The sequence below is a fragment of the Galeopterus variegatus genome, unplaced genomic scaffold (genome assembly GCF_000696425.1).
Source record: "Galeopterus variegatus unplaced genomic scaffold, G_variegatus-3.0.2 Scaffold424, whole genome shotgun sequence".
NCBI classification, from domain to species: Eukaryota; Metazoa; Chordata; class Mammalia; order Dermoptera; family Cynocephalidae; genus Galeopterus; species Galeopterus variegatus.
Window position 1 is genome coordinate 445251 of NW_007726535.1, and position 13331 is coordinate 458581.

Genomic DNA, 13331 nt, shown 5'->3' on the forward strand with positions numbered 1-13331 from the left:
GCATGTCTGGTGCAAGTGAATGCTTCAAGGAATGCTGATACTGCTCCAGGAGGTCTCATACCTCCCAACTCCTTTTATCCCCACAACAACCCCAAGGGATGGGAAGCCAAAGGCAATAGGTTCCACATCTCAACTCTCATTTCTTGACTGTGTGACCTTAGGCAAATCATGGAACCTCAGCCTCTATTTCCATATCCATACTGGGAATAATGGTATCTATCTCAGAGGACAAAATGCAGTAATAAAGTTTTGAGTCACCGTGGCAAATCAGTGCCCAGCACATGGTGGGTGCTGAGTGAAGAGTCGATATTATGAACTGAGAGGCTGGAGAGGGTGAGCCCGGGACCTGTAGTGGAGATGCACTTGAGCAGTGGTCAGCCCAGTGTAGAAAATGTGCTGGACTGAAGAAACAGAATCACAACAGCTGAATGATACTTAAAGCAAAGATCGCCTATAATCCTACCAAATGGATCATTTTGGGTTTTTGTTTTTTATTGTCTTGCATTTTGTGTCCAGACTTGACCTATGTATGTCTACTTTTTTTATAGTTGTGATAATGATACACATATTTATGCATTTATTCAATTAGCTTATAATTAAGTTTATTGGGGATTTTTCCTCAGTAAATTGTAAATCAAGAAAAATTGGAGGGAAAGAAAGTCATTCCTATTCCAACCACCCAGAGAAAACCAGTTAACTTGTAGTTTGTGAAAGAACGACAGGACCCGAGCTGACAGTTCACTGGAGAAGTTCTGCTTTATTCGGGGGAGAAGCATACATTTATATAGAGCTGGGTTCTGGGAGAGGGTGGTTAGTACACGGGGCGGTAGTTGATTGGCCGGGGGCGGGTAATGATTTCTGATAGGCTGCACCTTGTCACCAGCGAGATTGTTAGGACCCGGAAGAGAAAAGCGCCATGTTTTAGGGAGTGCCTCCTTTGGGGTCTTCTATGGGGCCTTACAGTTTGTCTCCTTCCATTCACTCTCTCCATAATTTTGTTTATTGTTCACTAACATGTCAGGCCACAGTGAATAAGACACTTCTGGCCTTTACAGGTTATGGTGGGGGGAGATGGACCAGATATCTAACAGCACCAGGCCAGGGTGGCTGGCTGAGAGGAGAGTGCTGATGCTGCCCCTGGCTGTGGTTGGGGGTTGAGCTGAGGCCTAATGGAAGAGCAGGGCAGAGGAGGCCTATGGGGAGGGGGAGCAGTGTGGACAGGGATTCAAGAGAGCTGCAAGTAGGACAGGAGAGCTGTGGTTGGGGACAGGTTAAGGGGCAAGACTGTGCAAGGCTTTCATACTCTGTTTTGTAAAGCTATTTCCATTTCGCTGCGTTATCTTCCATAGTGCTGATGGGAGGTGCATGTTCTGCCAAACTGTGCCCCCTGCTGCACCCTTAGGACGGCTGCAGTATTTCTTTCTACAGGTCACACTGTGGTGTACACCCCATGCATACCTTTTGCTTCTCAATTGAGTTTTTAGGATAAATTTCTAGGAGCGAACATCTTTTTTTTTTTTTTTGTCTTTTGTCTTTTTTCCGTGTCTGGCAACGGATCGCAACCCTCAGTGTTGCCCCCGTACCGGACCGGGGACCGGCAACGGGATCGCAAGCCTCGGTGTTGCTCCCGCACCTCGCTCAGCCAGTGAGCGGGAGCCGGTCTGTATGTGGGATCCGAACCCTCGGACGGGAGCGCCGCTGCGCTTCCCAAGCGGCGCACTATCCAGTGCGCCACCGGGCCGGCCCTAGGAACGAACATCTTTAGAACTCTTGCCCAGCAGTACCTCGTGGATTTCCAAAAGGATTTTAGTGGTGAAAAAAATTTAAGTCTTACAACTGTAAATGTTTATTATTTTTCTTATCAAAATAACACAAAAAGGGCCGGCCCATAGCTCACTCGGGAGAATGTGGTGCTGATAACACCAAGGCCATGGGTTCAGATCCTATATAGGGATGGCCGGTTAGCTCATTGGCTGAACATGGTGCTGACAACACCAAGCCAAGAATTAAGATCCCCTTACCAGTCATCTTTTATAAAAAAAACAAAAAAAAAACCACAAAAGGACGTCTGGATGAAGATTCTCCTTTTCCTCAAAAATTAATTTTGCAAACAAAAAATAGTTTTAAAAAACTGCCAGTAAGAAACAAGGGAAAAGGAATATTCAAATACCTGTGATGATGGGGGTGATGGCTCCCATTTGAAAAGTAGGCCAAGGAAACAGGTAAAAGGTTCTGGTGGACTGGTAGCAGATGTGGCTCTGTTCCCTCCTGTCCCCCAGTAGGAGAACTGAGGGAATATGTTAAGTTGAACAAATCCTGAGAGGTATTATTAATATCCTGTCATTTGTAGAGAGCAGGCAGATGGGGAAATCCCTCCATATCACCCTGGGCCTTAGCAGAAGCAGGAGGGCTCTGTTGAGTCCTGCCATCGTCTAGTGACTAGACTAAGTTGAGGGAAGGGGTCCGGGGATAAAACCTGCTTCTGGCCAGGTGGTGAAGGGCCTGGTGAGGACATTATCATATAATGAGCTCTGTGGGAGCAGACACTGAGACAAGGCTTGTTAGAGATCAATACTTGCAAAAGGAAGGGGGAGGAAGCAGGATTGGGCAGAAAGAGAAGTTGAGTTTTGGTGCAGGACTGACAAAGTTCTGGCCTACCTGGCAGGGAGCTCTGGAGCGACAGTTACCTATCAGAGCTGTCTCACCATGTTGGACTGAAGTGGCCAGACTTTCATCTTCCCATCTCATTTAGTCACTGGATATAAGTTCCCAAAGGAAGTGCATGGCCTCTGGTGAAGTGAGTCTTGCAGCTGCAGCAGACCCTGAAGGAACTGACAGCTGGGAGCTGGCTGCTGACTGCACTCTTCTCACTGGGCAGCAAGTCCTGGTTTGCAAACTGCTTACTGAAATAAAGTCTCTATCACCAAATTCTTTTCTGGCAAAATTTGTTAACCTCAAACACATCCTGATTAAGGATCTACTTCAAGGGTGAAAACTGAAGTAAAAAACTGAAGTAAAGGGTAAAAACTAAAGGGTTTCTAAACTGAATAAGCAATTTATCTTCCTTCAGGGGACAAAAAATGGCACTCATTTCAGATTTCTCCATAGCAGCATTCAATGCAGTTGGGGCGATGCCTGTAAGTTTACCCAGTTCTCAAGGAAAGATAGTGTGACCTAAGACCTCTAGCCAAGTTGTTTGTAATTATAGTGGCAACAAACATTTACAGAGACTCCAGCTCCCACTAACACTTTTTAAAAACACTTCTGGAGGATGAAATCGGTAAACCAACATGAGTTAGAATGGAAAAGTCATAGGAAAGGATTTGTGATGAGCGCCTAATCCGTTTAAAATTGGAATTGAGAGAAAGCAAATGGGCTAATTATGGTTGCAGAAAAGAATAGAAATGTTATAAACCTTAAATTCCTACAAATAATATATGCAACAAAACCGAGAGGTAGGGAGAGAAGGAGGAAGTATCACAAAGCTAATCACGGATCTTGTGTGATATAGAGTCGTATGATGCCCTTGAAAATGAAGCCTAAAAGACCCGTAAAAAACTGGAGTGGGGCCGGCCCGGTGGTGCATTGCTACAGTGCGCCGCTTGGGAGCGTGGTGGCGCTCCTGCCGAGGGTTCGGATCCCACATACAGACCGGTTCCCGCTCACTGGCTGAGCGAGGTGCGGGCGCAACACCGAGGGTTGCGATCCTGTTGCCGGACACGAAAAAAAGACAAAAAAAAAAAAAAAAAAAAAAAACTGGAGTGGCTTAAACTTCTTAATGATTTTCTGACACCCCTTCTCTTTTTTTAAACCAGTGCTTATTACACTTTTTTTTTTTTCCTTTTTTATCTTTTTTACTGACTGGTAACGGGATCGCAACCCACGGTGTCGCGCCCGTACTGGGGACCGGCAACGGGATCGCAACCCTCGGTGTTGCGCCCGCACCGCTCTCAGCCAGTGAGCGGGAACCGGTCTCCACATGGGATCCGAACCCTCAGCGGGAGCGCAGTGCTCCCAAGTGGTGCAATCTCCAGTGCGCCACCGGGCCGGCCTTTATTACACTTTTTTTTGATTGCTGTTCAAGGTCAGGTCCAGGGCTGACAAATAGAAAAAGTACAAAATAAATTTCATGAAAGAAACTTACTACTACTGGGTGTGATGCCTTCTGATATTTTCTATTCTGATGTATTCTATCCTAATCCACTCTAAAAATGCGAGTTACAAGCCACTAATGGGTATGGCCCAGAGTTCCAAAAATACTGAGGGATCTTTAAGGAACTAATAATAGTTCTAGTGGTGAACAAACCTTTAACTGAAATCTAGTAGTTCTTTTTACTTCTGCTTTACTTTTTCTTCTGTACTATTCACATAGACCTGATATAAGAATTAAGAAATGTGTGTGATATGGGTTTCCTTGTATAAATTATTTGTCTCTCTCTATCAAAATGTCTAATATATGCACAGAAGCGTGCTTTGAGTCATGTTCACCAAGTGTCAGCATTGGTTCTCTGGGGACTGGTATTTTGGCAGATGAAACTTCCATCTTTATACTTTTCCCATGTGGTTTGAATTGTTGTTCCTTGTTTGTTTTTGGTGGCTGGCTGAATTGTTTTTTTGTGTGTTTTTTTTTTCCTTTTGTCTTTTTTCGTGACCGGCAACAGATCGCAACCCTCAGTGTCGTGCCCGTACCGGACCGGGACCGGCAACGGGATCACAACCCTCGGTGCCGCGCCCGCACCTTGCTCAGCCAGTGAGCGGCCGGTCTGTATGTGGGATCCGAACCCTCGGCGGGAGCGCCGCCACACTCCCAAGTGTCGCACTGTAGCAGTGCGCCACCGGGTCGGCCCCTGAATTGTTTTTTGATAAGTATGTGTTGCTTTAGTAAAGCCAGTCATTACTAATTATTTTGAAAGACAAGAGAAAAAAAGTAAAAAAAAGGACTGGCCGATTAGCTCAGTTGGTTAGAACACAGCCTTGTAACACCAAGGTCAAGGGTTCAGATCCCCATACCAGCCAGCCACAAAAAAAAAAAAAAAAAAAAAAAGTTAAAAAAAAGAAAAATCTGTGGCCACGTTGGTAAAGACAGAAAAACCCAAAATGTTTTGGAAATGGAGGTAGTGGCTACACAGCATTATGACTGTAATTTCACATAATTGTATGTTTAAAATGCTCAGAATGGCAATCCTTATATTATATATATTTTACCACTGTTATATATTATACCATATGCTATATTTATTTAGCAATTAAAAAAAAAGAGAAGCCCAAAGAGAAGAGACTGAGCCTCACAGCCTGCCTGCAGGAGCACATGTTCCCACACTAACTCTGTGTCTGTTGGTCTGGGCTTTCCCCAGGGATGTCAGAGATGCCCGTGCTCCCATCCTCCCTCATGCTGCTCAACACAGCCCATGAGTATTTGGGCAGGAGGTCCTGGTGCTGCAATTCAGATGGGGCCCTGCTGCAATTCTATGTGAGTGCTTACCATCGGGCTATGGACTGCCAGTGCAGGGCTGGGGTGGGGGTGGAGTGAGAAGGGGGACAGAGTGGTGTTGACACCCTTGGGCTTGCTGGGCTTTCCCTATGTGGTGGGGCCCACTGTGCTTCTTTCTTTCTTTCCTTTTCACTTCTCCTTTCCCTTTCTTTCCCTTCCCTTCCCCTTCCTTCCCCTTTCCTTTCCCCTTCCCCCCTTCCTTTTCCTTTCCCTTTGTCAGCACCACACTCTAACCTACAGAGCTAACCGGCTGGCCAGCCCCCACTCTGCTTCGTTGACTGTGCATATGGTGAAACTTGCCAGAAAGTCTGAACTTGATTCTCTTGTGCAACTGAGGCTCAGGGAGCTCTAGACCTGGCCTTGAACATGAGGTAGATTTAGGTCCACCAGTCATTACTGAATCTGTTACTAGTCAGGCACAGGCCTTTAATAGTAATTTTAGAAGTAAAAATAACTGCATTTGCTACCACCACCACCTTCTATTGAGTACTGTTTGCTGGGCACCACTTATTTTGCCAGGTAGTAGTTAATCGGTAGCTATTAGATTCATTCATTCAGTAAATGATCAGTGAGCACAAATAGGCTTCCTCATACTAGCCAACTGTGATTGACTAGTAATAGCTCCCTGGGCTTACTGGGGATAAGCAGTGTAAACCCTGTCCCTGAACTTCACTGTTAAGTTGTAGGCTAAGCAACACACAGACAAGTTACAGAGCACTAGGTATTCTGGATGTACCGAGAGAGAGGCATATAATCCAACCTGTAATGTATATTAATAGAGTTTTATTGGAACATAGCTACACCCATTCATGTACATATGGCTGCTTCTGCAATATAGTGGCAGAATCAAGTAGCTATGATAGAGTCTGTATGGCCTGCAAAGCCTAAAATATTTACTATCTAGCCCTTAAAGAAAAGTTTGCCGTCTCCTGCTCTAATACCTTCTTTTCTGTGGAAAGCCTCCTAATCTTCCCCAGTATTCCTGATCTTTCTTCTCTGCCCTCTGCTTTCCCCCGAGTTCTTATCAACTTTTAACATACCATATAATTTTCTTCTTTATTACATTTATTGTGTCTCTTCTCCACTGAGGTGTAACTTCCAAGAGAGTTGAGATTTTTGCTAGTTTTGTTTGCTGCTGGATGCAAGTGCTAGTAGTATGCTAGTACAATGCCTGGCACATAGTAGGTGCTTAATAAATATGGCTGAAGGAGACTAAGTATATGTATTGAGTTCATATATGTGTAGGGCTTGACAGTTTGCAAAGCACTTATGCTGAGGACGTGGAGACTTGGCACAGGGACCCGTCTGGCACAGGGCCCTGGAGCTGGCAGTGTCTGAGGTGAGTTCTAGCCCCAGTTCCAGAGGCCTGAGTGTCTGCCCCACCCTGTTAACTACAAAGGCCCCCAGGGTGATCACCCTGGATCAGCTCTGCACTCAGGATCATTTTTGGAAGAGTTGTGCCAGGCTGAGTCTGCATTGCTGCCCAGGAATCAGCCACTCCCTTCTTCTACCTTCCCTCTGCCAGTCAAAGAGTGCAGGGACACTGACTGCTTCCACAAGGTCATCTCCACAAGACAGTCCCCCTTATGCTGATTGGGAAGAATGAGTTAGCACCTTTGTAGGCTGGTGTTGGGTGGGAGTGGCACTGAGATGGGAAGGACAGTTGGAAGGGGTGGTAGAATGGTCCTATTCCCAGTTTTTTTAGCCAATGTCTTTTTTTGGTGGAACATGAATTCCAGCTGCTAGTATCTGCCAGTTGAATTTGAGGGAGTGGAGTACTGTTGAGTTTCATTTTATAGTTCTTCATTTTCCTGTCCATGGCCCAGCTGTTAGATTGGTTGGACTCCTGCAGCAACTCTCCTGACCACCCCTGTGCCTTCTTCCTGCCACAGTCTCCCTAAGTCCCACTTTTTGTTTTTGTCTCATGTGCCCCTCCCCAACTAGATGGCATCCTTGAGACCAGAGACCTTTTCTGTCTTGCTGTCTGAAGCATCCTCAGGGCCCTGACCAGTGCTTGATGTAGACTACTGCCCAGTTGATATTTATTGAATGAGGGAACAAATGAACAGACATAAAAACATTTATTCAGGGCCGGCCCGGTGGCTCACTGCTACAGTGCGCCGCTTGGGAGCACGGTGGTGCTCCCGCCGAGGGTTCGGATCCCACATACAGACCGGTTCCCACTCACTGGCTGAGCGAGGTGCGGGCGCAGCACCGAGGGTTGCGATCCCGTTGCCGGTCCCGGTCCGGTACGGGCGCAACACTGAGGGTTGCGATCCGTTGCCGGACACGGAAAAAGACAAAAAGGAAAAAACAAAACAAAACAAAAAAAACATTTATTCATTTATCCAGAAATGCTTATTGAGCACTCATCATTCTGGATGCTATGGGGGTTATAAAGGTGAATGTTTTACTACTACCTCTTCTTGTTGCCCCAGGTTTATGATCTGCAGGTAAAGGATTGTGTCTTCAGAGTGAGTGCTTTAAGGCCAACATCAGGGAGACCCTTTGTGTGGAAGGTTTTGTCTTCTTGGATAGAGTGGAAATGTTCTCTGAGAGAAATTCTTTTGGATTCCATTTTTTGTTGAGTTAGTATTTCTTTTCATATGTTCTGTTTGGGTTGAGCAATTCTTATCCGTTCATGCACACTCAGCTCAAATGGCCCCTCTCCTGTGGAGCCTTTAGTATTTCTGGGCAGTATCTTGTGTACGTGTTAATAATCTGTATCTGCTGCAAACTTGTGTTCTAATAAAGATAGATAGTTACAGGAAGGATAGCATAGTCTTCCCTCCCTCATGATCTTGAAGTTGGTATGTATCTTTTTGTCCATGTTTTTATATCTAAATATTACATATCTGTATATCAGTGAACAATATATAGTTTCAAGGGTTTTTAAATTTTACATGAAAAATATATAGTATGTAACCTCTTGCATCTTGCTTTTATTCAGTTCGATACATTGAGATATATTCACATTAATACAAGTAAATTTGGTTTATTCATTTTAATTGCTCTGTAGGATCCTATTATGTGAGTATACCATGATTTTAAACTTTTTAGTATGGAAAATTCCAAACATTAAAGTAGAAAGGAGCTTAGTGCACTCCTGTGTATTGAGCACTGATCATCATTATTAATTCATTATGCATGGCCATTCTCTCACATACTCCCCTCATGTCACATTGTTTTGAAGCAAATCCTAGATGTTATATCACTTCATCTGTAAATATTTTGTTACCATATTTTTTAATCCATTCTACTAATGATGGTATTAAAATTGTTTATTCATTTTTGGGGTTACAACCAGTATTGTGATTAACATCCACCAACAAGTTGTTTCATGTGTGCATGTGAGAGTTTCTCTAGTGTAAATTCCTATAAAAGGAACTACTGGATCACAGAGTATGCACATTGGCAGCTTTAAAAACTATGTTTTCAAATTGTTCTCCAAAATAATTGAGCTAATTTTCTTCTCCGACAGCAGTCTGGGAATTCGCACACATCTCTGCATCCTTAGTTACTATAGACTTAAATGATAATGCCCATCTGAGAGGCATGAAAATGGTATTTAATTTTTCTTTAGATGTTCTTTTTAATAATTTATGATTATTAGTGAGGTCAAGTATCATTTTAGGTTTACTGACCCTTTGAGTTTCCTCTTTTGTAAGTTGCTTGTTCATGTAATTTGCCTATTTTTCTATTGGGTTGTTTTTCTTTTTCTTATTGATTTGTAGAGTTCTTTATGTCCTCTGAATGCTAGTCTTTTGTTTGACATATGCTCATATGTTTTACAAGTTTTACATGCACTCTGTGTGTGTGTGTACTTAGTTCTATTTCTGTGCAACTTTATGTGGCATGACTTTTTGTGTATGGTGTTTGTTTTACAGAATTAAAATTTTTAATGTCAAATTTATCAGTCCTTTCCTTTATGGTTTCATAAAAAATTTTTTTGTACTTTGTTTAAGAAGTCCTTCCCTCCCGGGCCGGCCCGGTGGCGCACTGCGCCGCTTGGGAGCGTGGTGGCGCTCCCGTCGAGGGTTCGGATCCCACGTACAGACCGGCTGCTCACTGGCTGAGCGAGGTGCGGGCGCAACACCAAGGGTTGCAATCCCGTTGCCGGTCCCGGTCCGGTACAGGCGCGACACTGAGGGTTGCGATCCGTTGCCGGTCACGAAAAAAGACAAAAAGGAAAAAAAAAAAAAAGAAGAAGTCCTTCCCTCCCGCAGAATTGTAAAGATATCCTCCTCTATATTAATCTAAAAGTTCACTCTTGTTTTTCACATGTGATCTTTCTTTCTTTTTTTTTTTAAAGATGACCAGTGAGGGGATCTTAACCCTTGACTTGGTGTTGTCAGCACCATGCTCACCCACTGAGCTAACCGGCCATCCCTATATGGGATCCGAACCCGTGACCTTGGTGTTATCAGCACCGCACTCTACCGAGTGAGCCACGGGCCGGCCTGGTAAGGGAATCTTAACATTCGATTTGGTGTTGTCAGCACCATGCTCTCCCAAGTGAGCTAACTGGCCATCCCTGTATAGGAATCCGAACCTGTGGCGTTGGTGTTATCAGCACCACACTTTCCCAAGTGAGCCACAGGCCTCCCTGTGATCTTTATTTCCTCTGCATTTTATTTGTTTATGAGATAAGGTAGGGATCCAGTTTTACATTTCTTGTGGGTAGCCAGTTGGTTCGTTCAACTTATTGAAGAGTCTGTTCTCTCTGCACTGATTTGTAAGTCACCTTCATCTTCTATCCGTAAGTGTGAGAATTTGTCATTGGGCTGTGTTGTGTTTTCTTTTGGTGTAGGTGTTTTGTCTTTTCCTGTGCCAATACCACATTGTCTTTGAGAGATCTTGATAGCTGCTAGGATTAATCAACTCAGCTATCTCTTCGTCACATTCTCCTGGATATTCTTGGCCCTTTCCTCTTCTGTAACATTGTAAAATCAGTTTGTAAACTTTCAAGAAACCACCCCTGCACTGGAATTTTAATTGGAATGGCACTGACTTCCCAGATTAATTTGGGAATTGTCATTTTATATGATTGAGTCTTTCTAGTCATAAATATAGTATATCTCTTTATTTATTTAGGTCTTGCACTTTCCTATCCCTTAATTCAGTTTTATAATTTCCTCTATAAAACTCCTATGTATATTTTGTTAGGTTGATGCCTAGGTATCTTTTAAAAATTATTATTATTTTTGTAACTAGATATTTAAAAGAATTTTCTATTTTGCTTTTGCAGGCATATAGGAACACTATTTTTTTAAAATAAATTTTTGTTATTTACAGCTCCTTTGCATACTGCTTTTATTAATTCTAGTGGGTTATAAACTTCTTGAATTTTCTATGTAGACATTTTTTCCATGAATAACTTTACTTTTCCTTTTCAATTTTTATAGTTCTTTCTTTCTTTTGTTTTCTACCTTGTCTTATCTCATTGCCAGGGGTGAGCAAAAGTTTTTCTGTAAAGAGCCAAATAAAAATAGACCAAAGGATTTCTGTTGCAAATACTATTTGTGTAAAAGCAGCCATAGATGATATGTAAACCAGTGGGTAGAGATCTGTTCCAACAAAACTTGCAGATGCTAAAATTTGAATTTCATATAAATTTTCTTGTGTTACAAAATAATTTTTTTCTTTTGATTTTTTTCAGTCATTTAAAAATGCAAACACCGTTCTTAACTTCTGGGCCATACAAAAAGAGACAATAGCAGGATTTGGCCCATGGGCCATTGTTTGCCACCCCCTAGTCTAGAGCTCTTTTTTTGGAGTAAATTTTAAATTACTCTTTCTGTTTTTTAGTAATTATAGGTCCATTTCGATTTTTTCTTCTCACATCAATTATATTTTTGGAATAATGTCCACTTATTAGAATAAAGCTGTTCATGGTGTTTGCTTATGGTTTAAAAAGTCTCTGTGGTACCTCTAGTTATACCCCCTTTTTCATTGCTAAAATCATATACTTGTGATTTCCCTCTCCTTTTTTTTTAAACCAGTCTTTCCTGAGGTTTGTGTAAATTAGTCTTTTCAAACCAGCAGCTATTGGCTTATTGGTCTGTTTATTTCTTTGCTTTCCAGTTCATTAATTACCACTTTAATGTTTATTATTTCTTTTTTACTTTCTTTAGATTTACTATTTTTCTAACTTATTGAGTTGAATGCTTATTTCAGTTTCACTCTTTTTTTTTAGATTTATCAACTGAACAAAGTATTCAGTCTTCTAATACATGTATTAAAGACTATAAGTTTTCCCTAAATATATTTTTAGCTTCATTCCATAAGTTTTGATATTTGGAGTTTGCTATTTTTATGTAATTAATTCCTTATTTTATTGAATTATGTTCAGTAAACAAATAATTTTTTTTTTCCCTTTTTGTCTTTTTTCGTGACTGGCAACGGATCACAACCCTCAGTGTTGCGCCCGCACCTCGCTCAGCCAGAGAGCGGCCGGTCTGTATGTGGGATCCGAACCCTCGGTGGGAGCGCCGCTGCGTTCCCAAGCGGCGCACTGTAGCAGTGCGCCACCGGGCCGGCCCCAGTAAACAAATAAATTTTAAAAATTAAAAAAAGAATTATGTTCAAAGGATGTGGTCTGTATTATATCTAGTATTTGGAATTTGTTAAGACTGAGTTTTCGTCTACTTTTGATAAAAACTTCATGGATGCTTGAAAAGAATGTGTATTTGCTAATAGTTAGGCATAACAATAGCCATTAGATCTTATATCTGTAGATATGACTTGTTTACTGTGTTGTTCACATCCTCTCTCATCTTCACTAATGTTTTGTCTGAGAGAGATTTCCTCAGCCCCAATTGGATTTATCATCTTATAATTATTTGTTTATAAACATTTGTTTAACTAATTCCATTCCCTCCATTGGAATCTGAGTTTCTGAAGAGTAAGGATTATGTCACACTGTGCCTAGTATAAGAAGATGCTCAGTAAATATTCATCTAGCAAATGAATGGCTAAATAAATGGGTGAAGAAATTACCAGGGTGCATATGCTACCTTCTAATGGCTGGTTGAAACTGGCCAGGTGTGCTGGAAGGAAGGCAGCTTAGCAAACCCATTGGGAGGCTGCAGCCAGAGCCTTGCCCAACAGGTTAAAGGAATTGATAGAGTGACGGTCTCCCTGGGACTCTGCTGTGACAGGAACGTGTAGCTGTAGGTCCTCTGTCAGGCATCTCTTCTCACCCACCATAGGTACGAGTTCTCCAAAAGGAGCTTGCTGCATCCACCTCTGAAGACACACACCCCTACAAGGAGGAGCTGGAGACGGCCTTGGAGCAGTGCTTCTACTGCCTGTACAGCTTCCCCAGCAAGAAGAGCAAGGCCAGGTACCTGGAGGAACACTCCACCCAGCAGGTGAGGGTGCCGCAGCAGGCCTGGGGAGGGGCACCTCTGAGAAAGGGTGGGGCTCCCGGGAAGCAGGAGCTCTGAGCTCTCTCGAAGAACTTAACAATTTGTCGGCACTAGACTCTGCAGTCCCAGTGGAGTTGCATCAGGAGGAGGAAAGAAGACAGTCTGACATAGTCTAATCAAAGGACAAGGGTTTTCCGGGGCCGGCCCGGTGGCTCACTGCTACAGTGCGCCGCTTGGGAGTGCGGCGGCGCTCCCGCCGAGGGTTCGGATCCCACATACAGACCGGCTGCTCACTGGCTGAGTGAGGTGCGGGCGCAACACCGAGGGTTGCGATCCCGTTGCCGGTCCCGGTCCGGTACGGGCGCGACACTGAGGGTTGTGATCCGTTGCCGGTCACGAAAAAAGACAAAAAAAGGACAAGGGTTTTCCTTGCAAAAACTTAGCTTCATAAAGGTTGACACATTATTCAA

At 43.1% G+C, this 13331-nt stretch overlaps 1 protein-coding gene across 3 annotated transcripts in view; it reads left to right on the forward strand.

The window, feature by feature from the left end:
* The window catches only part of CABIN1 (calcineurin binding protein 1), a 178659-nt gene that overhangs the window by 57660 nt on the left and 107668 nt on the right, over window positions 1-13331 (forward strand). For all 3 annotated transcript variants that reach the window (XM_008568589.1, XM_008568590.1, XM_008568591.1), the window contains 2 exons: window positions 5355-5470; window positions 12703-12864. In XM_008568589.1, coding sequence (XP_008566811.1) covers window positions 5355-5470; window positions 12703-12864 — 278 coding nt within the window. The remainder of the gene's footprint in view (window positions 1-5354; window positions 5471-12702; window positions 12865-13331) is intronic.